At 54.9% G+C, this 26131-nt stretch overlaps 1 protein-coding gene across 3 annotated transcripts in view; it reads left to right on the top strand.

The window, feature by feature from the left end:
- LOC119955298 (lysine-specific demethylase 7B-like) overlaps window positions 1-26131 on the top strand; it is a 316061-nt gene that overhangs the window by 133454 nt on the left and 156476 nt on the right. For all 3 annotated transcript variants that reach the window (XM_038781379.1, XM_038781377.1, XM_038781378.1), the window contains 3 exons: window positions 17697-17921; window positions 18011-18117; window positions 21131-21285. In XM_038781379.1, the coding sequence (XP_038637307.1) occupies window positions 17697-17921; window positions 18011-18117; window positions 21131-21285 (487 nt within the window). The remainder of the gene's footprint in view (window positions 1-17696; window positions 17922-18010; window positions 18118-21130; window positions 21286-26131) is intronic.

Raw genomic sequence — 26131 nt, 5'->3', positions numbered from 1 at the left:
CCCCCCCAACGCTGCCCTCGCTCTCTCCCCCCCCCCCAACGCTGCCCTCGCTCTCTCCCCCCCAACGCGGCCCTCACCCCCCAACGCGGCCCTCACCCCCCAACGCGGCCCTCACCCCCCAACGCGGCCCTCACCCCCCAACGCAGCCCTCACCCCCCCAACGCAGCCCACACCCCCCCCAACGCGACCCTCACTCCCCCCAACGCGACCCTCACTCCCCCCCCCCCCCCCCAATGAGGCCCTCACTCCCCCCCCCCCCCCAACGCGGTCCTCACTCTCCCAACCCCCCCCCCAACGCGGCCCTCGCTCTCTGCCCCCCCCCTCTGCCTCCCCCCCAAACGCTGCCCACACCACACCCACGCGGCCCTCGCCCCCCCACGCGGCCCTCGCCCCCCCACGCGGCCCTCGCCCCCCCACGCGGCCCTCGCCCCCCCACGCGGCCCTCGCCCCCCCACGCGGCCCTCGCCCCCCCACGCGGCCCTCACCCCCCCCACGCGGCCCTCACCCCCCCACGCGGCCCTCACCCCCCCCGTGGCCCTCACCCCCCCACGCGGCCCTCACCCCCCCCAACGCGGCCCTCACCCCCCCAACGCGGGCCCTCACCCCCCCCCAACGCGGCCCTCACCCCCCCCAACGCTGCCCTCACCCTCCCCAACGCTGCCCTCACCCTCCCCAACGCTGCCCTCGACCCCCCTCCCCCACGCGGCCCTCGGCCCCCTCCCCCCGCGGCCCTCGGCCCCCCTCCCCCACGCGGCCCTCGGCCCCCCTCCCCGCACGCTGCCCTCGGCCCCCCCCCCCCCACGCGGCCCTCGGCCCCCCTCCCCACGCGGCCCTCGGCCCCCCTCCCCACGCGGCCCTCGGCCCCCCTCCCCACGCGGCCCTCGGCCCCCCTCCCCCACGCGGCCCTCGCCCCCCTCCCCCACGCGGCCCTCGGCCCCCTCCCCCACGCGGCCCTCGGCCCCCCTCCCCCACGCGGCCCTCGGCCCCCCTCCCCCACGCGGCCCTCGGCCCCCCTCCCCCACGCGGCCCTCGGCCCCCTCCCCCAAGCGGCCCTCGGCCCCCTCCCCCACGCGGCCCTCGGCCCCCTCCCCCACGCGGCCCTCGGCCCCCTCCCCACGCGGCCCTCGCCCCCTCCCCCACGCGGGCCCTCGGCCCCCTCCCCACGCGGCCCTCGGCCACCCCCCCCCACGCGGCCCTCGCCCCCTCCCCCACGCGGCCCTCGCCCCCTCCCCCACCGCGGCCCTCGCCCCCCTCCCCCACGCGGCCCTCGCCCCTCCCCCACGCGGCCCTCGCCCCCTCCCCCACGCGGCCCTCGCCCCCTCCCCCACGCGGCCCTCGCCCCCCCCCCACGCGGGGTCCCTCGCCCCCTCCCCCACTCTGCCCTCGCCCCCTCCCCCCACGCGCCCTCGCCCCCTCCCCCACGCGGCCCTCGCCCCCTCCCCACGCGGCCCTCGCCCCCTTCCCCCACGCGGCCCTCGCCCCCTCCCCCACGCGGCCCTCGCCCCCTCCCCACGCGGCCCCTCGGCCCCCTCCCCCACGCGGCCCTCGCCCCCTCCCCCACGCGGCCCCCCCCCCCTCCCCCACGCGGCCCTCGCCCCCTCCCCACGCGGCCCTCGCCCCCTCCCCCACCGGCCCTCGCCCCCTCCCCCACGCGGCCCTCGCCCCCTCACCCCACGCGGGCCCTCAGCCCCCTCCCCCCACGCGGGCCCTCGCCCCCCCTCCCCCCACGCGGCCCTCGCCCCCTCCCCCACGCGGCCCTCGCCCCCTCCCCCACGCGGCCCTCGCCCCTCCCCCACGCGCCCTCGCCCCCCTCCCCCACGCGCCCTCGCCCCCTCCCCCACGCGGGCCCTCGCCCCCTCCCCCACCGGCCCTCGCCCCTCCCCCACGCGGCCCTCTCCCCCTCCCCCACGCGGCCCTCGCCCCCCCCACGCCCCTCCCCCCCCCCCCACGCGGCCCTCGCCCCCTCCCCCACGCGGCCCTCGCCCCCTCCCCCACGCGGCCCTCGCCCCCTCCCCCCGCGGCCCTCGCCCCCTCCCCCACGCGGCCCTCGCCCCCTCCCCCACGCGGCCCTCGCCCCCTCCCCCACGCGGCCCTCGCCCCCTCCCCCACGCGGCCCTCGCCCCCTCCCCCACGCGGCCCTCGCCCCCTCCCCACGCGGCCCTCGCCCCCTCCCCCACGCGGCCCTCGCCCCCTCCCCCACGCGGCCCTCGCCCCTCCCCCACGCGGCCCTCGCCCCCTCCCCCACGCGGCCCTCGCCCCCTCCCCCACGCGGCCCTCGCCCCCTCCCCCACGCGGCCCTCGCCCCCTCCCCCACGCGGGCCCTCCCCAGCCCCACGCGGCCCTCGGCCCTCCCCATGATACGCCCTCGCCCCTCCCCACGCGGCCCTCAGCCCCCTCCCCCCACGCTGGCCCTCGCCCCCCTCCCCCCACGCGGCCCTCGCCCCCTCCCCCACGTGGGGGCCCTTCGCCCCCTCCCCCACGCAGGGAGCCCTCGCCCCGTCGCCGACCCCTCCCCCACGCGGCCCTCGGCCCCCTCGCCCCCTCCCCCACAGCGGAGCGCCCTCGCCCCTCGCCCCCGTCCCCCACAACGCGGCCCTCGCCCCCATCGCCCCCTCCCCACGCGGCCCCTCGCCCCCGGCCGCCCCCCTCCCCCACGCGGCCCTCGACCCCTCGCCCCCGCACCCACGCGCCCTCCGCCCCTCTCCCCCTCCCCCCCGGGCCCTCGCACCTCCCCACGCGGCCCTCGCCCCGGTCCCCCACGCCGCCCTCGCCCGCCTCGCCCCCACGCGCCCCTCGCCCCCTCCCCCACGCGGCCCTCGCCCCCCCCCAACGCGGCCCTCGCCCCCTCCAACGCGGCCCTCACCCCCCCAACGCGGCCCTCACCCCCCCAACGCGGCCCTCACCCCCCCAACGCGGCCCTCACCCCCCCAAAGCGGCCTTCACCCCCCCCCCCCAACGCGGCCCTCTCCCCCCAACGCGGCCCTCACCCTCCACGCGGCCCTCACCGCCCCCATTCCCTCCAACGCGGCCCCCCCCCAAACGTGGCCCTCACACCCCCCCCACCCCTCTCCCCCCCCCCCCCCAAACGTGGCCCTCACACCCCCCCCCACCCCTCCCAAACGTGTCCCTCAACCCCCCACCACCAACCCATGTCTAATCATGCATGTTGTCTTGTGTCTTGCAGGACCTTCCGAAGATGGGGCGAATCCATCTGGCGGCCCCTGCCCACAGCCAGTGCCAGAGCCGGTGCCCCACCCCCCGGTCAGCCGAGCAGTGACCAGGAAAGTAGCTTAACACAAGCCCGCTGCCCGAGACTCAGGACACCCTGCACCTCGGGTCAGAGGTTGACAGTGAATTTCCGTCACAGCTGTTTGGTGAACATCCTTCACCAAAGACCCTCGCCTCGATTGGGCGCTTTCGTAAAGAGGCTCCTGGGACATTATCTGCTGCGCACCACACAGCTGATCCGGTAGGAGCGGTCGGAGAGCAGGCCGACCCAGAAACTCGCTGAAATCCAGATGGGCCCCGGGCTTCTGAAACATCGAATCCCACAGATATATGCAGTGGGGATGCAGTCAGAGAGCCAGGGACTACATGAGGGTATGTGTACGAGCAGCCAACACCTACAGACACAGGTGGTGGAGTCCAACTGCGTGCAGGAGCTGGAGGTGGTGCCGACTATGCGTGCTACCCAGGCCAACACCGCACGCGTGGTGTCCACGGTGGAGGCATTGGGGACGACGGTTTTGACTATGGATCAGCATGTCCAAGGCCTGGAGCATTCAGTGCAGGTGCTGGCTGAGGCCCGGCGCAGGGCTGCCATGTGCCAGAGCCACCTGGACATTGGAGTGGCCCAGTCACAGCAGGCCATGGCTGGGAACGTGGCGACATTGCCCAGGTGCTGGCGACCTGCCGCAGGTACTGAGGGAGGTGCCCCAGTCCCAGAGGGAGATGGCAGATGTGGCACAGGCCCAGAAGGTGGTGGTACAGTCACAGCGTGATGTGATGCAGTCCCAGATGGAGATGATCCACTCCCTGTGCTCCATGGCTGCGAGCATGCAGACCCTGGCTGAGACCAGAGCGGGCCTCTAGGACTAGCAATACCAGGTGGCGGTGGAGCCTTCGGGGATAGCTCCACTCGCACAACCGTCCCATGGAGAAATCGGGGGCCATCGAGGGAGGAGGAGAATGTGATGGGGCCCATGCCGATGACTCGTCTAATGAGGCCTCCCTTCCTCCTCCTCCCACTTCAACACATGGCCCCTCTCCTGTGCGATGTTGTGAAGGACGCAGCAGGCCACTCTCAGCATCATACTGGAGGGCCCCTCCAGAACGGTCCAGACACCTGAACCGCACCTCCCATCAAGGTGGGGGGTGGGGTGGGAAAGGTGTGAGAGTCACCGGCATGGGCCCCATCGCATTCTCCTCCTCCCTCGGCTGCCGATGGCCCCTGATTTCTCCATGGGGCGGTTGTGCGAGCTATCCCCGAAGGTACCTGGGTGTACTGCTCAATCACACTCCTGGTCGCTGTATGGCCATTGTTGCAGCGGGTCTTCGCGTCAGTCTGTGGCCTCTGGATAGGTGTCATCAGCTATGACCGTGGCAGGTGACCCCTGTCACTCAGGAGCCAAACTTTCAGCCATGGGAAGAAACTCAAACATGTCACGAATCACCGAGTGTGCCAGGATGAAGTCATCGTGCACTCTACCCAGATATCGGGCGCAGATGTGTACGATGCGCAGCTGATGGTCACAGACTAGCTGAACTTTTATGGAGTGCTACCCCTTTCAGTTTCTGTAGAACAGTCTGTTACCCGTAGGGCGACATGCATCCCATCAATCGCCCCCTGGACCCAGTGCATCCCAGCGATTGCGGCAGACCCCGACGCCCAGGCACCCTGTTGAGCTTGGACCACATCAAAATGTATGTATTGATCCGCCTGGGCGTAGAGGGCCTCTGTGACAGCGTGGATGCATCTGTGCACGGAAGTCTGTGAGATCCCAGACAGGCCCCCACTCGGCACCTGGAAGGACCCCATCACGTAAATGTTCAAGGCGACCACCACCTTAATGGACACCTCTCCCATACCCCCGCGATGTCAGGTGTGCCATCATCTGTCGCACTGTCAATCTGGTCACCGGTTCATGTGGTTCGATGGCATGCCTGGTCTGGCAGGTCCTTGAATGTCAGGCGGTGCCTGTACACACGAGGCCTCATACGGCGTCTCTTTGGTACCCCCTCCTCCTCGGCCTGTTGGGGCCGCCGGCCCTCCAGCCTGGGCAGCTGCCTCCTGCCCTTCTGCTGCATGCACCACTGCTGTAGCTTCTTCTTCCTCTTCGAGTGGCGGTTGCTCATACGGCATCCCGCTGAGCTGCATTGAGCAGCAGGGCAGCCACCATTGCTGGTTGAACTCAAATCCATTGTCTGCAGGGAGTGAAAGGCCAACATGTTAGCATGGTGCGTACTCCCGTGCCCAACCAAGTTCAACAGGCTACACGTTTGCCCTGGTTGGCATTGCGGGCTCTGCCCCTGCATGTCCCGCCCCCTTCAATTCAATTTCTACCCCGAAAACGCCCAAATTTCCCTAGCGACCCTGTCGACGTTGGGTCCAGGTCTGAAATGCACAGCAGCAAATAATCTTTGTACAGACTCAGTTTGATCCACCCCTACCTCCTCCCCACGATCCACCCCCCCCCTCACGATCCACCCCCCCCTCACGATCCACCCCCCCCTCACGATCCACCCCCCCTCTCAGGATCCACCCCCCTCTCAGGATCCACCCCCCCCCCTCACGATCGATCCACCCCCCTCACGATCCACCCCCCTCACGATCCACCCCCCTCACGATCCACCCCCCTCACGATCCACCCCCCCCTCACGATCCACCCCCCCTCACGATCCACCCCCCCCTCACGATCCACCCCCCCCTCACGATCCACCCCCCTCACGATCCACCCCCCTCACGATCCACCCCCCTCACGATCCACCCCCCTCACGATCCACCCCCCTCACGATCCACCCCCCTCACGATCCACCCCCCCTCACGACCCCCCCCCCCCCTTCACGGTCCACCCATCCCCATATGATCCACCCATCCCCATACGATCCACCCATCCCCATACGTTCCCACCCCCCTCCCTCTCGATCCGCCCCTCCCTCTCGATCCGCCCCTCCCTCTTGATCCGCCCCTCCCTCTCGATCCGCCCCTCCCTCACGATCCGCCCCTCCCTCACGATCCGCCCCTCCCTCACGATCCACCCCTCCCTCACGATCCGCCCCTCCCTCACGATCCGCCCCTCCCTCACGATCCGCCCCTCCCTCACGATCCGCCCCTCCCTCACGATCCGCCCCTCCCTCACGATCCGCCCCTCCCTCACGATCCGCCCCTCCCTCACGATCCGCCCCTCCCTCACGACCCGCCCCTCCCTCACGACCCGCCCCTCCCTCACGACCCGCCCCTCCCTCACGACCCGCCCCTCCCTCACGACCCGCCCCTCCCTCACGACCCGCCCCTCCCTCACGACCCGCCCCTCACTGTCAATCTGGTCACCGGTTCATGTGGTTCGATGGCATGCCTGGTCTGGCAGGTCCTTGAATGTCAGGCGGTGCCTGTACACACGAGGCCTCATACGGCGTCTCTTTGGTACCCCCTCCTCCTCGGCCTGTTGGGGCCGCCGGCCCTCCAGCCTGGGCAGCTGCCTCCTGCCCTTCTGCTGCATGCACCACTGCTGTAGCTTCTTCTTCCTCTTCGAGTGGCGGTTGCTCATACGGCATCCCGCTGAGCTGCATTGAGCAGCAGGGCAGCCACCATTGCTGGTTGAACTCAAATCCATTGTCTGCAGGGAGTGAAAGGCCAACATGTTAGCATGGTGCGTACTCCCGTGCCCAACCAAGTTCAACAGGCTACACGTTTGCCCTGGTTGGCATTGCGGGCTCTGCCCCTGCATGTCCCGCCCCCTTCAATTCAATTTCTACCCCGAAAACGCCCAAATTTCCCTAGCGACCCTGTCGACGTTGGGTCCAGGTCTGAAATGCACAGCAGCAAATAATCTTTGTACAGACTCAGTTTGATCCACCCCTACCTCCTCCCCACGATCCACCCCCCCCTCACGATCCACCCCCCCCTCACGATCCACCCCCCCCCTCACGATCCACCCCCCCTCTCAGGATCCACCCCCCTCTCAGGATCCACCCCCCCCCCCTCACGATCGATCCACCCCCCCTCACGATCCACCCCCCTCACGATCCACCCCCCTCACGATCCACCCCCCTCACGATCCACCCCCCCCTCACGATCCACCCCCCCTCACGATCCCCCCCCCTCAACGAGCCCACCCCCCCCTCACGTCCACCCCCCCTCACGATCACACCCCCTCACGATCCACCCCCCTCACGATCCACCCCCCTCACGATCCACCCCCCTCACGATCCACCCCCCTCACGATCCACCCCTCCTCACGACCCCCCCCCCCCCCTTCACGGTCCACCCATCCCCCATATGATCCACCCATCCCCATACGATCCACCCATCCCCATACGTTCCCACCCCCCTCCCTCTCCGATCCGCCCCTCCCTCTCGATCCGCCCCTCCCTCTTGATCCGCCCCTCCCTCTCGATCCGCCCTCCCTCACGATCCGCCCCTCCCTCACGATCCGCCCCTCCCTCACGATCCGCCCCTCCCTCACGATCCCGCCCCTCCCTCACGATCGCCCCTCCCTCACGATCCGCCCCTCCCTCACGATCCGCCCCTCCCTCACGATCCCCCCTCCCTCCGATCCCGCCCTCCCTCACGACCCGCCCCTCCCTCACGACCCGCCCCTCCTCACGACCCGCCCCTCCTCACGACCCGCCCCTCCTCACGACCCGCCCCTCCTCACGACCCGCCCCTCCTCACGACCCGCCCCTCCTCACGACCCGCCCCTCCTCACGACCCGCCCCTCCCTCACGACCCGCCCCTCCCTCACGACCCGCCCCTCCCTCACGACCCGCCCCTCCCTCACGACCCGCCCCTCCCTCACGACCCGCCCCTCCCTCACGACCCGCCCCTCCCTCACGACCCGCCCCTCCCTCACGACCCGCCCCTCCCTCACGACCCGCCCCTCCCTCACGACCCGCCCCTCCCTCACGACCCGCCCCTCCCTCACGACCCGCCCCTCCCTCACGACCCGCCCCTCCCTCACGACCCGCCCCTCCCTCACGACCCGCCCCTCCCTCACGACCCGCCCCTCCCTCACGACCCGCCCCTCCCTCACGACCCGCCCCTCCCTCACGACCCGCCCCTCCCTCACGACCCGCCCCTCCCTCACGACCCGCCCCTCCCTCACGACCCGCCCCTCCCTCACGACCCGCCCCTCCCTCACGACCCGCCCCTCCCTCACGACCCGCCCCTCCCTCACGACCCGCCCCTCCCTCACGACCCGCCCCTCCCTCACGACCCGCCCCTCCCTCACGACCCGCCCCTCCCTCACGACCCGCCCCTCCCTCACGATCCGCCCCTCCCTCACGATCCCCATCCATAAGCCCAAACCCATCAGTGTAATACCTAAGGCTCAATCGCCACCGAGAACAAGAGGGGAGACATGGGACAGCCCTGCCTTGTTCCCTGGAATAGTGGGTAGTATTCCGACTGCGTATTATTCGTCTGCACACAATTTTACCCAAGTCACAAACTTAGGCCCAATTCCAAACTTTCCCAGTACCACAAACAAATGACTCCACGCTGTCAAATGCCTTCACATCGAACGCCACCACCACCACTTCGAACTCCCTTCCCTCTGCTGGAGAAAGCACCACATTCAGCAGCCACCACATGTTCGACGACAGCAGTCTGCCCTTGACGAACCCCGTCTGACCTTCCCCCACCACCTTTGGATGACACTCCTCCAGCCTCACTGTTAACACCTTCGCCAGTATCTTGGTATCCACATTCAGTGCTGAAACAGACCTATATGACCCGCACTCCTTTTTAAGCAACAATGAAATAGATGCCTGCCTCATTGTCTCAGGCAACCCTCCCTTTGCCATCATATCCTCAAACATTTCCATCAAGTGACACCAACTTGTCCTTAAACTTCTTATCGAACTCCACCAGGAGTCCATCCGACCCGTTACCTTACCTGGCTGCATCCTACCTATCGCTGCGTTCACTTCCCCCACCCTCTATGGTTCCTCTAACCCGACCCTCTCCTCCTCTCCCACCTCTGGACATTCCACTTGCTCCTGATCCGTCATCACCCACAGCCTCCGGTGGCTCTGACTTACATAAACGCCTATAACAGTCCTCAAACACCTTATTCACCTACTCTGGAGCCACCACCAGCCCTCCCGTTCCATCCCTTATCTGTACGATTTTCCTCCCCGCAGCCTTTTGATGGAGCTGGCTCGCCAGTAACTGACTAGCCTTACAATACTCATACACAAACCCCGATGCTCTCGTCAACTGCTGAACCGCCCTCCCCATAGACAGGAAGCCACTTTGCCTGCAACTCCTTCCTCCTCACCAATAGTTCCTGATCCTCTGCATATCTTCCATCAACTTCCAAAATCTTCTCGAACCGACGCTGCCGCTCCTTCCGCCTCCCTGTCCATCTTTCTCTTGGATGAGATGACCCGCCCCTCACTATTCTTCAATACCTCCCAAACCACCAACAATAAGATCTCCTCATTTCGGTTGAACTCCAAATGCTCCTCAATTACCTTCTGCATCTTTATCGAAAAATTTGTGTCTAGTCTCCACACCGGCCTCTGGGCCGGACCCTTCTCCAAGACTACATCCACTCAGTGCGGAGCATGGTCTGATATCATGATCGCGGAATACTCTGCCTGCTTCACCCTAGCCAACAGCGCCTTCCCTACCACAAAAAAAGTCAACCCTCGACTACATCTTATGAATGGTGCGAAAAACAAATACTTTCTGTCCCGTGGGTGCAGAAACCTCCACGGATCTGCTCCACCCATCTCCTTCATAATCCCGGCTAATCCCGCTCTCCCCCCTCTGAAAGGCACCTATCTATCCTTGCATCCAACACTATATTCCAATTCTCCTTCACCGCCCCTGTATCGACTGATGCATATCCAGGTCTGGTATGGCCCCTAAAATCTTCCTCCCCATCCACTTTGCTAGCATATCGGCGAAATATCTGATGGCCCTCCACCCCTCAGACACATCCACGATCCTCAGGTTATGTCTTCACTACCAGTTCTCCAGGTCTTCCACCTTGGCTCCCAGCCCTCTGTTAATCTCTGCCACCCTCCGCAGCTGAGGATGCATTGAGGTGAACTCACTGCCGTGAAAGGCATCATCCATCTGTTTTTCTCCCCCTGCTCCCGCACCGATGTCGGAAATTCTCACCAACTCCACTCTGACCGGAGCGAGTATCCCGCCCACCCACCCCTTTAGCGAAGCCATCATCACCATCTGATGCTTTTTGAAATAGAAACATGGAAAATAGGTGCAGGAGTAGGCCATTCGGCCCTTCGAGTCTTCACCATAGTTCAATATGATCATGACTGATCATGCAAATTCAAGATCCCACTCCCGCTTTCTCTCCATACCCTTGATCCCTTTAGCCGCAAGGACTATGTCCAGCTCCCTCTTTAATATATCCAACTGGCCCCAACAACTTTCTGTGGTAGAGAATTCCACAAGTTCACAACTCTCGGAGAGAAGAAGCTCTTCCTCATCTCAGTCCTGAATGGCTTACCCCTTATTCTTAGGCAGTGACTCCTGGTTCTGGACGTCACCAACATTGGGAACATTCTTCCCCCATCTAGCCTGTCCAGTCCTGTCAGGATTTTATATGTTTCTATGAGATCCCCTCTCATTCTTCTAAACTCCAGTGAGTACAAGCCCAGTCGATCCAGTCTTCCTTCATAGGTCTGCCCTGCCATCCTGGGAATTAGACTGGTGAACCTTCGCTGGACACTCCTCATAGTAAGAATGTCCTTCCTCAGACTAGGAGACCAAAACTGCACACAATACTCAAGGTGTGGCCTCGCCAAGGCCCTGCAGCAAGACATCGCTACTCTATACTCAAACCCTCTTTTTGTTTTTTTGACAAATATTTTTATTCTCCTTTTTCACATTTATCATATTTAAAACAATAAATAATGAACAATAATAACAAATACAATGGCAATCCCCTAACCCGCAATCCCCTCATCCCACCCACTCTCAAACAGCTCCCAACATTTTGAATACAAAACACCATTAAAAAGAATTATCATTAATTTTTACATTCCAACCCGAGCGTTAAGAACTCCAACAGGTCCCCCGCCAAGCCGAGGCACAGGGCGGAGAAGCCAACCTCCACCCTAACAGAATCCACCTTCGGGCAATCAGCGAGGCAAAGGCTCCAGCGAGGCATCAGCCTCCGCACCTGCTTCCAACCCCGGCTAATCCGACACCCTGAATATGGCTTCGAAGGGACCTGATTCAAGTCTCACGTCTCACCACCTTTGAGATTACCTTAAAGACCTCCCTCTAAAAGCCCTCCAGTTTGCCCCCCCTCCCCACCCACACAGCATTCACAAACATCCACAAACAGGGCAGCACGGTGGTACAGTGGTTAGCACAGTTGCTTCAAGGCTCCAGGGTCCCAGGGTCGATTCCCAGCTTGGGTCACTTACTAGAGTATAGAGAAATACAGCACAGAACAGGCCCTTCGGCCCACGATGTTGCGCCGAACCTTTGTCCTAGGTTAATCATAGAATTTTGGACAATTTGTCATGGCCAATCCACCCAACCTGCACATCTTTGGACTGTGGGAGGAAACCGGAGTACCCGGAGGAAACCCACGCAGTCACGGGGAGGATGTGCAGACTCCACACAGACAGTGACCCAAGTCGAAATCGAACTTGGGACCCTGGAGCTGTGAAGCAATTGTGCTATCCACAATGCTACTGTGCTGCCCTTAAGAAGTTAACCTACACTCCCTTATTCTACCCTAATCCAAGTACCTATCCAATAGCCGCTTGAAGGTCCATAAATTTTCCGACTCAACTACTACCACAGGCAGTGCATTCCATGCCCCCACTACTCTCTGGGTAAAGAACCTACCTCTGACATCCCCTCTATATCTTCCACCATTTATCTTAAATTTATGTCCCCTTGTAATGGTGTGTTCCACCCGGGGAAAAAGTCTCTGACTGTCTACTCTATCTATTCCCCTGATCATCTTATAAACCTCTATCAAGTCGCCCCTCATCCTTCTCCGTTCTAATGAGAAAAGGCCTAGCACCCTCAATCTTTCCTCGTATGACCTACTCTCCATTCCAGGCAACATCCTGGTAAATCTCCTTTGCACCTTTTCCAAAGCTTCCACATCCTTCGTAAAATGAGGTGACCAGAACTGCACACAGTACTCCAAATGTGGCCTGACCAAGGTTTTGTACAGCTGCATCATCACCTCACGGCTCTTAAATTCAATCCCTCTGCTAATGAACGCTAGCACACCATAGGCCTTCTTCACAGCTCTATCCACTTGAGTGGCAACTTTCAAAGAACAATGAACATAGACCCCAAGATCTCTCTGCTCCTCCACATTGCCAAGAACCCTACCATTAACCCTGTATTCCGCATTCAGATTTGTCCTTCCAAAATGGACAACCTCACACTTGTCAGGGTTAAACTCCATCTGCCACTTCTCAGCCCAGCTCTGCATTCTATCTATGTCTCTTTGAAGCCGACAACAGCCCTCCTCACTATCCACAACTCCACCAATCTTCGTATCATCTGCAAATTTACTGACCCACCCTTCAACTCCCTCATCCAAGTCGTTAATGAAAATCACAAACAGCAGAGGACCCAGAACTGATCCCTGCGGTACGCCACTGATAACTGGGCTCCAGGCTGAATATTTGCCATCCACCACAACTCTCTGTCTTCTATCGGTTAGCCAGTTTGTTATCCAACTGGCCAAATTTCCCACTATCCCATGCCTCCTTACTTTCTGCATAAGCCTACCATGGGGAACCTTATCAAATGCCTTACTAAAATCCATGTACACTACATCCACTGCTTTACCTTCATCCACATGCTTGGTCACCACCTCAAAGAATTCAATAAGACTTGTAAGGCAAGACCTACCCCTCACAAATCCGTGCTGACTATCCCTAATCAAGCAATGCCTTTCCAGATGCTCAGAAATCCTATCCCTCAGTACCCTTTCCATTACTTTGCCTACCACCGAAGTAAGACTAACTGGCCTGTAATTCCCAGGGTTATCCCTATTCCCTTTTTTGAACAGGGGCACGACATTCGACACTCTCCAATCCTCTGGTACCACCCCTGTTGACAGCGAGGACGAAAAGATCATTGCCAACGGCTCTGCAATTTCATTTCTTGCTTCCCATAGAATCCTTGGATATATCCCGTCAGGCCCGGGGGACTTGTCTATCCTCAAGTTTTTCAAAACGCGCAACACATCTTCCTTCCTGACAAGTATCTCCTCAAGCTTATCAGTCTGCTTCACGCTGTCCTCTCCAACAATATGACCCCTCTCATTTGTAAATACTGAAGAAAAATACTTGTTCAAGACCTCTCCTATCTCTTCAGACTCAATACACAATCTCCCGCTACTGTCCTTAATCGGACCTACTCTCACTCTAGTCATTCTCATATTTCTCACGTATGTGTAAAAGGCCTTGGGGTTTTCCTTGATCCTACCCGCCAAAGATTTTTCATGCCCTCTCTTAGCTCTCCTAATCCCTTTCTTCAGTTCCCTCCTGGCTATCTTGTATCCCTCCAGCGCACTGCCTGAACCTTGTTTCTTCAGCCTTACATAAGTCTCCTTCTTCCTCTTAACAAGACATTCAACCTCTCTTGTCAACCATGGTTCCCTCACTCGACCATCTCTTCCCTGCCTGACAGGGACATACATATCAAAGACACGCAGTACCTGATCCTTGAACAAGTTCCACATTTCACTTGTGTCCTTCCCTGACAGCCTATGTTCCCAACTTCTGCACTTCAATTCTTGTCTGACAGCATTGTATTTACCCTTCCCCCAATTATAAACCTTGCCCTGTTGCTCGCACCTATCCCTCTCCATTACTAAAGTGAAAGTCACAGAATTGTGGTCACCACCTCCAAAATGCTCCCCCACTAACAAATCTATCACCTGCCCTGGTTCATTACCAAGTACTAAATCCAATATGGCCTCCCCTCTGGTCGGACAATCTACATACTGTGTTAGAAAAGCTTCCTGGACACACTGCACAAACACTACCCCATCCAAACTATTTGATCTAAAGAGTTTCCACTCAATGTTTGGGAAGTTGAAGTCGCCCATGACTACTACCCTGTGACTTCTGCACCTTTCCAGAATCTGTTTCCCTGTGTCTGCGTGGGTTTCCTCCGGGTGCTCCAGTTTCCTCCCACTGTCCAAAGATGTGAAGGTTAGGTGGATTGGCCATGCTAAATTGCGCTTAGTGTCCAAAACAAAGGTTTGGTGGGGTAATGGGGATAGGGTGCTCTTTCCAAGGGCCGGAGTAGAGTCAATGGGCCGAATGGCCCCCTGCACTGTAAATTGTATGTATGTATGAATGATCTTCCACCCCCTCCAAAAAGTTGGCTCATCCTCGTCCTTGAGGTGTACCCTATATGCCACCTTCAATTGTATCAGCCCCAACCTCGCACATCAAGTTGCCTCATTCGCCCTCCGTTGCACCTCACACCACAACCTCTCCTCCATGTCCTTCCCAACTTTTCCTCCCACTTTGCCTTAATCCCACCCAGTGATATCTTCTCCCAGAATAACCCCATAAATCGGCGACACCGCCTCTCTCCAATCCCACCGCCGTCAACATCTCTTCCAACCGTGTGGGGGCCAGTGCAATCGGAAAGCTCTGTACCTACTTCCTGGCAAAATTTCGGACCTGCATATACCTAAACATCTCACCCCGCCCATCCCAGCTCCTCCAACTTCACAAACTGGCCACCCAGAAACAAATCCTTTAATACCCTCTCCTCCTCCCATCTCTGAAAATTCCCATCCCTGAAAATTCCCATCCCATTTCCCTAGTTCAAATCTATGGTTCCCTCAAATTGGCATTTCCCTTGACTCCGCCTACAGTGCTAGCGCAACTGCCTTCAGATCTTGAGCACCATCACTGCCACCGGGACTCCCTGGGTATTTCCTTGGGGTCATTGGGAGCGGCGCTATTGCCAATGCCCTAAACCCCAACCCACTGCATAGACTCTCCTCCATTTTAACCCACTGGGAGCCCCCCCAAACCAGCCCCGCACCTTCTCAGCATTTGCTGCCCAGTAATAATACAATTTGGGAGACCCAAACCCCCAGACTGTGTCCTCTCTGCAACAACCCCTTCTTAATCCTCTTGCCAAATCCGCTTTCACCTTCCCCACCAAACTAGCGATGTTATATCTACGGAGCTGCCCCCAATTTTGTGCCATCTGCACCCAAAGTGGGTTACTGCCCTACGGAATGGCAGCCCCCCACCCCTGCTCCCACCCCCGGCCGGGACACCACAAAATATTTACTCAAACCCTCTTATTATGAAGGCCAGCATGCCATTAGCTTTCCTCACCGCCTGCTGCACTTGCATGCCAACCTTCAGTGACTGTTCCACCATGACACCCAGGCCTCGTTGCACTTCCCCTTTTCCTTAACTGTCACCATTCAGATAATCTCCCTTCCTGTTTTTGCCACTAAAGTGGATAACCTCATATTCGCCGAAACGCTTTAAACAACCGTTCGAACTCCAGCCATCACCTCCGTTATATTCTCCATTGTGATGGACGTGGCCCCCACCCCCACCCCAGCGGGCGCTCTCCCATCATCTTTCCTCCTACTGTCTCCCCCTCACCACGTTGCCGGTGGACCTTCACTCACTGCGCCCTTCCCTGGATTCTTCTTTCTGGTTTTTGACATTCTATAAATGCCCCAAAGTTACCCACAGTTCTTGTGGACAAATCTACCCCAAAAACTGGGCTTAAAGGGTGAAAAATGACAGCTGTGGCAGGAGCCACCAAACATGCAACCTCCACCTCCATGCCACAACCGGAAGTTTGACCAACCTTGATTCTTAACTCTGCACTACTTGAGCTAGGTTTCAGTCTGACAACATTTGAGGTTGAAACGCAGCTTGAAACGATAGCAAATATCAGCTGGATAATTCTAAATTATGGGCTAGGGCTATGGACATCTGTATACCTGTGTGTATACGTGTACCTTTACATGTATGTATTGTCATGCTTAGTACAAGCATGTGGATATTACAGACTGAAGATCATGCTATATGAAAGTGGCTACAAAACCTGTTCAGATGGGAATGCAGCTTATGGTCACCCTGGGACAATGGTGACTTTACCTTACCTTTACATGACTGCGGCTTAATGAGCATTTAAACAGTAGACCATATTAGGTTCTGTTGCCAATATTTATTTAAACATAGACCTGAAGAAGGGAACTTCACAGCCACCAGTCAAGTTTAAGCATCTAATTTCGTACGGATGAAGCAGACTTTTGATCTTGGAGTGCTACATTGAACAAAGGAAAATATTCGAGCTCCGTGAGGCAGACTTTTGAATTTACAACTGCTTTGTATCTTGGTGGTCTGAAACGAACTTTCCAAGACTTAGTTTAAAATATCATGAACAAAACAAATCCAGCAGAGAAACATTGAAATTTCAGAAGCGGCTAAACCATCGGAGCTGAAAGTCTTCTCATGCAACCGAAGTATTGTAGTTGTTCCAGATTTCAAGTCCACCTGAGAACCAGTCTCCTGGTTGTTTGTCCACAAGAAGAAGCTTTGCAGTTTCATGAGAATTGTTTCTTTCTAAAAGACAGACATTCACTCCACCTAAATGGAACATAGAGATAGAAAATAGGAGCATCATTGGCCTTTCAAGTCTGTTCCGCCAATCAATTTGATCATCGCTGATCCTCCATCTAAATACCCCTTGACCCCTTTAGAGTCTAGAAATCTACCTATTTCCTTCTGAAATATTTTCAGTGGCTTGGCATCCACAGCCTTCTATGGTAGAGAATTCCACACGATTACCTCCGCGTGAGTAAAGATGTTTCTCCTCATCGCATTTCTAAATGACCTCACCTCTTATGAGAGACTTTAGAAAAATACACCACATTCACTGGTTCACATTTATCTATTCTGCTAGTTACATCCTCAAAAAACTCCAGTAGGTTTGCCAAATAATAACTAATACTATGTTTAATTTATTTTGTTAGCCATGGTTGGGCTGCTACACTTGTGATCAGCTTGAAGTAAGCAGGCCTGCATTAATATAGAGTGTGTTATAAATTTTATTTTTCTAATTACAGCTTTAACTTTATCTAATTTTGTGAGTGATTGAGACATTCTGTTTCAAACATTTGGGACAAGTCTACGATAAATAACATGCTTTATTCCTAAAATCACAAATGCCTCCTGCTAAATTTTATTTTTAATTCTGAATAAGATCATAGTGGTTAAAGGAAATGCCTTCCAAATTACAGATTGGAAGGGACCTCACAAATTGGATATATGTTTATACATGCCTATTTTGTATGGGCACGTGGTAGTTTTACGGTTGAATTTGGTACGTGGTGATCAGAATTAAGGCATTAGTCATTTGAAATGGCCAACAGAAGCGTGGAGAGAGTATTTTGCGTGGTTTTGTGCTTTGACTACACTGTGTAGAATCTTTTCTCTAAAGCATCTACATGTATTTGCAGGAGATGAACATAGGAAACAAAACCATAAAATCTCAGGGAATCATGACCACAGTGCCAGCCACACGGGTCACTCAGGACAAGAGTTGTTCCTTTAATGTAAGCCCGGGTAAGAGGAAATGCAGGAGGCTGAGAGACCCATCAAACAGGTTACACTCAGACCTGGACATTCTGGAGCTCCATACTCGGGCAGTGTTGAAGAAGATGGAGATGGCTCAGTGGGGTGAGGTAGGTGGTCGACAATTCTGCACTGAGTTAAACATGAATTGCCAAAAAGCTCCTCCACCCATGTTCTTATAAATGTGTTTCATTAACAGGACAATATGAAAATCAATAAGACCTCACCATCATCTTTGACAGTGACTGAGCGAGGCCCCAGTGACAATAACTTGGAACTAGTGCTTTCAAAAGGAAGAATTATTAGGTATGTGTCACAATGTGGAGTTTTCAAGGGCTTTTAAGAGCTTAGTAAGAAGTCTTACAACACCAGGTTAAGAGCTTGCATTAACAATAGTTCCACTCCTTCATCTTCCCGATCATAGAATTCATAGAATTTGCCGTGCAGAAGGAGGCCATTCGGCCCATCGAGTCTGCACCGGCTCTTGGAAAGAGCACCCTACCCAAGGTCAACACCTCCACCCTATCCCCATAACCCAGTAACTCCACCCAACACTAAGGGCAATTTATCATGGCCAATCCACCTAACCTGCACAATATCTCCAATTGTCATTGATATTCCTGGCTAAGAAAAACAGAGCTGTGGAAGTTTGAAGTACAAAAGAAGGTCATTGCCAACTGTATTGATCCTGCTAAAAACATTTGTCTGTTCTGTGTTTCTTTTTTAATACCTGTTCTGCTGGCTGCCTTTAATCTATAGTCTCCTTGCAGTTGCTGCAACATTGAGACTTTTGCTTAAGATATAGACTTCAGGAAAACTAAAACACTAATGAACTGGCCCAGGGCTTCCCCTGTATGCTTTGTGGCAGAGCCAGTATGCAGCCAATCGGTGAGTTTGGAATTCTGAATCATTGCCTGTTAATGCTTGCGATTGGTGGAGCCATTTCTGGAAAAAAGGCGGGTCATGTGAAGAGCTCCATTTTTGTCCTGAGTTCTGTGAGAAGATTCAGGCAGGAAGCAGATGGAAGGCACTCCCAGCCAGACATGAAGACTGCAGACAACAGTCAGGCCTATGAAGGGAACTACTGGAGTGAAAGGCTGTGAGCAGGCTCTCTTACTAGCTCTGTTAACAGTTTAATCCTCTGTCTGAATGGCTGGGGAAAATCCAGTCTGAGGACTCTATTCAAGATACAGGTAGAATCTCTGCACCAAGATCAGTCAAACAGAAAGCGCAGGCTGGATGTAGGGTCTGTTGTAATTTCTCAGATATAACGCTCCAGTAATTTTTCTGGGAGGTGCAGGCTCCATCTGGTGGTCGAAAGCTAGAATTGCACAGATCTGAATCTCCTGTGTAAATCACACATCACGGGCGGGATTCTCCCCTACCCGGCGTGATGGGGGGTCCTGGCGTAGGGGAATGGCGCCAACCACTCCGGGGTCGGGCCTCCCCAAAGGTGGGGAATTCTCCGCACCTTTGGGGGCTAGCCCCGCGCCGGAGCGGTTGGCATCAGAAGACTGGCGCAAAAAATCCGGCGCCAGCGGCCTTTCAGGCCCGTCGCCCGGCGCATGCGCGATGTGGGTTTCTCTTCCGCTTCCACCATGGCGGAGGCCGTGTCGGCGGCGGAGGAGAAAGAGTGCACCCAGGGCACTGGCCCGGAGTCTGAGTGGGGGAGCCCCGATCGCTGGCCTGGCCACTGTGGGGGCACCCCCCGGGGTCCGATCGCCCCGCGCCCCCCCCCAGGACCCTGGGGGCCCGGTCGCGGCGCCGATCCCGCTGCCACCAGAGGTGGTTCAAACCTCAGCGGCGGGAGAGGCCTCCCAGCGGCGGGACTTCGGCTGATCGGGGTGGCGTGATTCCCGCCCCCGCCAATTCCTGGGTGGCGGAGAATCTCTGCCATGGCGGGGGCGGGATTTTCACGGCCCCAGGCGATTCTCCGACCCTGCTGGGAGTCGGAGAATTTCTCCCCACATTCGGAGAAGATCGGCACCTACAGAAACCACAACCTCAGCAGCGAAAATTCATTGTAAACCTTTTTCTTCAATTCCTATTATGCTAATCCTTCCTCTACCGTATGTTGGTCTTGTGTGTGTCTGGGTGGAAGGTGGGATGAGGTTTTGAGAATAGGTAGACTGGTATACCATTGTTCCGTTATTTCCATTATATGTTCACCTTTTAGTCTTGTGAAAAGAAACAGTTTTTCATGTTTTACTTAAATTTGGTGCCTGTAACTCATTGGAGTAGTCTAGCGTTAAAGGTCTCAGGCGGAACACACATTATTGGTTAATTCACTTATGTTGGGATGACGAGGTCTGTGGTCTGGAACTGACCGTGCACTCGCCCAGGGTAGCATAACAATTCTGCACGAAACCCATTCACAACTAATTGCACTAACCTCTTTCCATGATCCTATATTCTGTATTGCTTCAGGTATTATCCCTGGTAAGACGCAGTGATCTGCTTCAACCATTACCTGTAACAAAGTATCCCAATTTGCAATAATTCTGCATAAAGAGGAAGTCCATTCAACCCCTAACTTCGTTTGTAAAAATTTTAATTCCATTGATTCCCAAACACACATCACCTGCCTCTGTTCATTCTATCACAATGCATTGTTTTAAAAAGGTGCTATTAAACATTCACTTTGCTTTTCAGCTCCAGTGGCTGAATAGTTTGAGTATTTCAAATCTCTAGTTTTCCTTCCTTGATATCCTGGTGAGTCAGCAGTATACTCTATGGTTTTAATGTCCATAAAATGGAAAACTCATCAAAGATCCACATACACTATGTGCTGTCTTTCCTATTATGGTAAGGTATTATAGTCCAACAGGTCGAATCACTATCTTGTGGAGCACAGCTCTTTCCTCAAGGGCTAGGAAATTCTGGCCAAAAAAGTTTTCACCTGACTGACAATATATACGAACAGGTCCCACTTCATTATTTGCATTCTTATCTGAACATTGAAGAGGATTAAAGTATCTGATTCTGCTGCTTGGCTATGCTGCCCCCTGCAGAGTGTTGCACAGCCAAATGAGGGTGGGGGCTGATGGTAGTCATGAAAATCCAGAGAGGAGCCAAAAATGCTGTGGACCTCCCCTATTTCTGAGTGGGCTACTGGAAATCAGGGTGCCCATGCACCACCATGTAAGGTGACGAGATCAAAGGAGCACTGGAAAATCCTCTTCCCATGCAGTGTATTCAGAGTTCAGGGAATCTTTCTCACCCCCAAAAATGTGTGTCTGTAAAAACACACACATACACACAGACATACACACTCCAAATGTGTTATGAATCACTGAAACATTCTTTTTTAACCTTCCAGTCAGAACAAGGATGAATTGATGGAGTTTGAACAGTGCAGCGCAGACAGTGAAGCTGAAGAGGGAGAGCGGTCAGATGAACAGGGCAGTGCGCTGCATGAAGCCGAAAGTACTGATTGGGAGGATGAGAAAACAGAATCTCAAAATCCACTGAACAGTGAGTCTTTACACCCAATCTCTGCCCTTTATTAAGATTGTACCTATGATTATAATTGTAACTATACTTGAGTAATTGATATTCAATTACTCAAATATTGTTCTTTTCACACAATTAGGAAATAAGCATTTCTAGATCTGATACTGTGGAATGAGGATGGCTAAGTGGATAAAGTGAGAATGATCATGGCTAAATGGCTAAAAGCAAGGAACTATCTAAAGTAGAACTTTCAAATTGGGAGAAGGCTAATTTCAATGTGATAAGAAATCTAGGCAGAATCAATTGGCATTGGTGGGATTACATCATTATTTACTGTATATAGTACATAAAGCATACAGTGCAGGAGGAGGCCATTCGGCCCATCGTGTCTGCACCGACCCACTTAAGCCCTCATTGCCACCCTATCCCCGCAACCCAATAACCCCTCCTACCCATTTTGGTCACTAAGGGCAATTATCATGACCAATTCACCTAACCTGCACGTTTTTGGACTGTGGGAGGAAACCGGAGCACCCGGAGGAAACCTACGCACATACGGGGAGAACTTGCAAACTCTGCACAGACAGTGACCCAGTGGGGAATCGAACCTGGGACCCTGACACTGTGAAGCCATAGTGCTAGCCACTTGTGCTACTGACTAGTTCTAGCCTCTCCCACAAGAGGAAACATCCTTTCAGCATCCACCCTGTCAAGTCCCCTCAGGATCTTATATATTTAATATTTCATTGTTCAGTTTGAGGTAAAGAGGAGTGTGGGCCGAGACTATGTTTTTAAGGGATATTTAAGGGGAAATTTCAGAAAACACAGAATAGTTACATTCCAACAAATAAGAAAAGGTATAAGGGTCAGACGCAACAACCGTGGTTAACTCAAAAGGTTAAAGATTGTATCAAACTTAAAGTAAAAGCACATAAGACAGGTGGAAGGTCAGAAGATTTGACAGAATATAAGGAACAGCAAAGATTGAGGAGGAAAGCATTCTGGTACGAGCGAAAGCTAGCAGAAATATCAAAATGTTAGAACAAAGAAAAGTACAGCACAGGAACAGGCCCTTCAGCCCTTCAAGCCTGTGCTGGCCATATTACCCATCTAACCTAAAACCTTCTACACTTCCAGTATGCCTCTATTGCACCACCTCCAGCAGTGAGTTCCAGCGCCCACTACCCTCTGTTTAAAAAAAAACTTACCTCGCACATTCTAAACTTTGTCCCTTTTTAAACTGCTCAAACTTCCAGAACTAGCGAATGCCCAGCATTCTGTCCATTTAAAAAAAATTATAAGTTGGCCTGGATGATATATCTTTCCCTTCGGGTTTTCTGATCATGATTGCACTGTCAGAGATACCTTCAATTGCAATGTCACATCAGAGGAACAACAGTGTATGCCCTCAACAAGATTCACCGAGCAAGTCGCCAAAGCTCCTTTGACAGCTCTTCTACTCTGGGGGTAAAAGCTTCTGACTATCCACTCTGTCTATGCCCCTCATTATTCTGTAGACTTCTTACAGGTCACTTCTCAACCTCCGTCGTTCCAGTGAGAACAAACTGAGTTTATCCAACCTCTCCACATAGCTAATGCCCTCCATACCAGGCAACATTCTGATAAATCTTTTCTGCACCCTCTCTAAAACCTCCACATCCTTCTGGTAGTATGGCGACCAGGATTAAACACTAAATTTCAAATATGGTCTAACTAAGGTTCTATACAGGTGCAACAAGACTTGCCAATTTTTATACTCAATGTCCCAGCCGTATGCCGCCTTGACTATCTCCTCCACCTGCGTTGCCACTTTCAGTGAGCTGTGGACCTCTACACCCAGATCCCTCTGTCTGTCAATGCTCTTGGGGATTCTGCCATTTACTGCATATTTCCACCTGTATTAGACCTTCTAAAATGCCTTGTGTCAGATTTGTCCGGATCAATCGCTTCACAGCTCCAGGGTCCCAGGTTCGATTCTGGCTTGGGTCACTGTCTGTGCGGAGTCTGCACATCCTCCCCGTGTGTGCGTGGGTTTCCTCCGGGTGCTCCGGTTTCCTCCCACAGTCCAAAGATGTGCAGGTTAGGTGGATTGGCCATGATAAATTGCCCTTAGTGTCCAAAATTGCCCTTAGTGTTGTGTGGGGTTACTGGGTTATGGGGATAGGGTGGAGGTGTTAACCTTGGGTAGGGTGCTCTTTCCAGGAGATGGTGCAGAGTCGATGGGCCGAATGACCTCCTTCTGCACTGTAAATTCTATGATCTAAACTCCAACTGCCATCTCTCCGCCCAAGTCTCTAACCGATCTAAATCCTGTTGTGTCCTCTGACAGTCCTCATCGCTATCCGCAATTCCACCAACCTTTGCGTCATCTGCAAACTTACTAATCAGACCAGTTACATTTTCCTCCAAATCATTTATATATACGACAAACAGCAAAGGTCCCAGCACTGATCCCTGTGGAACACCACTAGTCTCAGCCCGCCATTCAGAAAAGCACCCTTCCACTGCTATCCTCTGTCTTCTATGACCTAGTCAGTTCTGTATCCATATTGCTCTGTCTTGCTGTAGTTATACAGGGCCTTGGTGAGGCCACACCTTGAGTATTTTGTGCAGTTTTGGTTTCCTAGTTTGAGGGTTGTTGAAATTGTGGATAACGATGTGGATACAGCAGGATATAGATCGGTTGGAGACTTGGGCAGAGAGATGGCAGATGGCGTTTAATCCGGACAAATGTGAGGTGAGGCATTTTGGAAGGTCTAATACAGGTGGGAAATATACATTCTTGCTATTGAGGGTGTTCATCGAAGTTCACCAGACTAATTCCCAGGATGACAGGGCTAGCATATGAAGAAAGACTGGATCGACTGGGCTTGTACTCACTGGAGTTTAGAAGGAATGTGAGGGGATTTCATAGAAACATATAAAATCCTGATGGACTGAGCAGGCGATATGCAAGAGGAATGTTCCCGATGTTGCAGACGTTGAGAACTAGTGGTCACAGTCTAAGAATAAGGGGTAAGCCATTCGGGACTGAGATGAGGAAGAACTTCTTTCAAAGAGTTGTGAAGTTGTGGCATTCTCTACCACAGAAAGCCGTTGGCCCAGTTCGCTGGTTATATTGAAGAGGGAGCTAGCTGGAAGAGGCCCTGGATCAAAGGGTATGGAGAGAAAGCGGGATACTGAATTAGCGTGATCAGCAATGATCATATTCAGGGGCAGCACGGTAGCATTGTGGATAGCACAATCGCTTCACAGCTCCAGGGTCCCAGATTCGATTCCGGCTTGGGTCACTGTCTGTGCGGAGTCTGCACATCCTCCCCGTGTGTGTGTGGGTTTCCTCCGGGTGCTCCGGTTTCCTCCCACAGTCCAAAGATGTGCAAGTTAGGTGGATTGGACATGATAAATTGCCCTTAGTGTCCAAAATTGCCCTTAGTGTTGGGTGGGGTTACTGGGTTATGGGGATAGGGTGGAGGTGTTAACCTTGGTTAGGGTGCTCTTTCCAGGAGCCGGTGCAGACTTGATGGGCCGAATGGCCTCCTGCACTGTAAATTCTATGATCATTAAATGGCGGTGCAGGCTCGAAGAGCCGAATGGCCTCCGGAACTCGGGGTCACAGCCGAAGAATAAGGGGTAAGTCATTACGGACTAAGACGAAGAAGAACTTATTTTCTCACAGTTGTGAAGTTGTGGGGTTCTCCAGCACAGAAAGCGGATATATTCAAGAGGGAGCTGCATGTGGCCCTTGAGGCTAAAGGGATCAAGGGTTATGTAGAGAAAGCATGAGGCATGCTGGCCTTCATCGGTTAGGGCATTGAATATAAAAATTGACAAGTAAAGTTGCAGCTGTACAGGACCTTGGTTAGGCCTCATTTGGAATATTGTGTACAATTCTGGTCGCCACACTAACAGAAGGATGTGAATGCTTTGGAGAGGGTACAGAAGCGGTTTACTAGGATGGAGGGCATTAGCTATGAGGAGAGGTTTGATAAACCCGCTCTGTTCTCACTGGAACGACGCAGGTTGAGAGACGACCTGATAGGCGTCTACAAGATTGAGTGGCATGGACAGAGTAGATAGTCAGATAAGACCATAAGACATAGGAGCAGAATTGGGCCACTCGGCCCATCGAGTTGCTCCGCCATTCAATCATGGCTGATATTTTTCTCATCCCCATTCTCCTGCCTTCTCCCCATAACCCCTGATCCCCTTATTAATCAAGAACCTATCTATCTCTGTCTTAAAGACATTCAGTGATTTGGCCTCCACAGCCTTCTGTGGCAAAGAGTTCCACAGATTCACCATCCTCTGGTTGAAGAAATTCCTCCTCATCTCTGTTTTAAAGGATCGTCCCTTTAATTTGTGATGGTGTCCTATGGTTCTAGTTTCTCCGACAAGTGAAAACATCCTCTCCATGTCCACTCTATGCAGGCCACGCAGTATCCTGTAAGTTTCAATAAGATCCTCCCTCATCCTTCTAAACTCCCAACGAGTACAGATCCAGAGCCCTCCACCGTTCCTCATACGACGAGCTATTCATTCCAGGGATCGTTCTTGTAAACTTCCTCTGGATCCTTTCTAAGGCCAGCACATCCTTCCTTAGATAAGGGGTCCAAAACTGCTCACAATACTCAAAATGGGGTCTGACTGGAGCCTTATACAGCCTAAGAAGTACATCCCTGGTCTTGTATTCTAGCTCTCTCGACGTGAATGCTCAGATTGCATTTGCCTTCTTAACTGCTGGCTGAACCTGCACGTTAACCTTAAGTGAACAAGGTCTTCCAAGTCCCTTTGTGCTTCTGATTTCCTAAGCATTTCCCCATTTAGAAAATAGTCTATGCCTAAATTCCTCCTTCCAAAGTGCATAACC

The sequence above is a fragment of the Scyliorhinus canicula genome, chromosome 20, assembly GCF_902713615.1.
Source record: "Scyliorhinus canicula chromosome 20, sScyCan1.1, whole genome shotgun sequence".
In the NCBI taxonomy this organism is placed as follows: Eukaryota; Metazoa; Chordata; class Chondrichthyes; order Carcharhiniformes; family Scyliorhinidae; genus Scyliorhinus; species Scyliorhinus canicula.
Note: the sequence above shows the minus strand (reverse complement) of the source record. Positions and strands in the feature narration are given on the sequence as shown.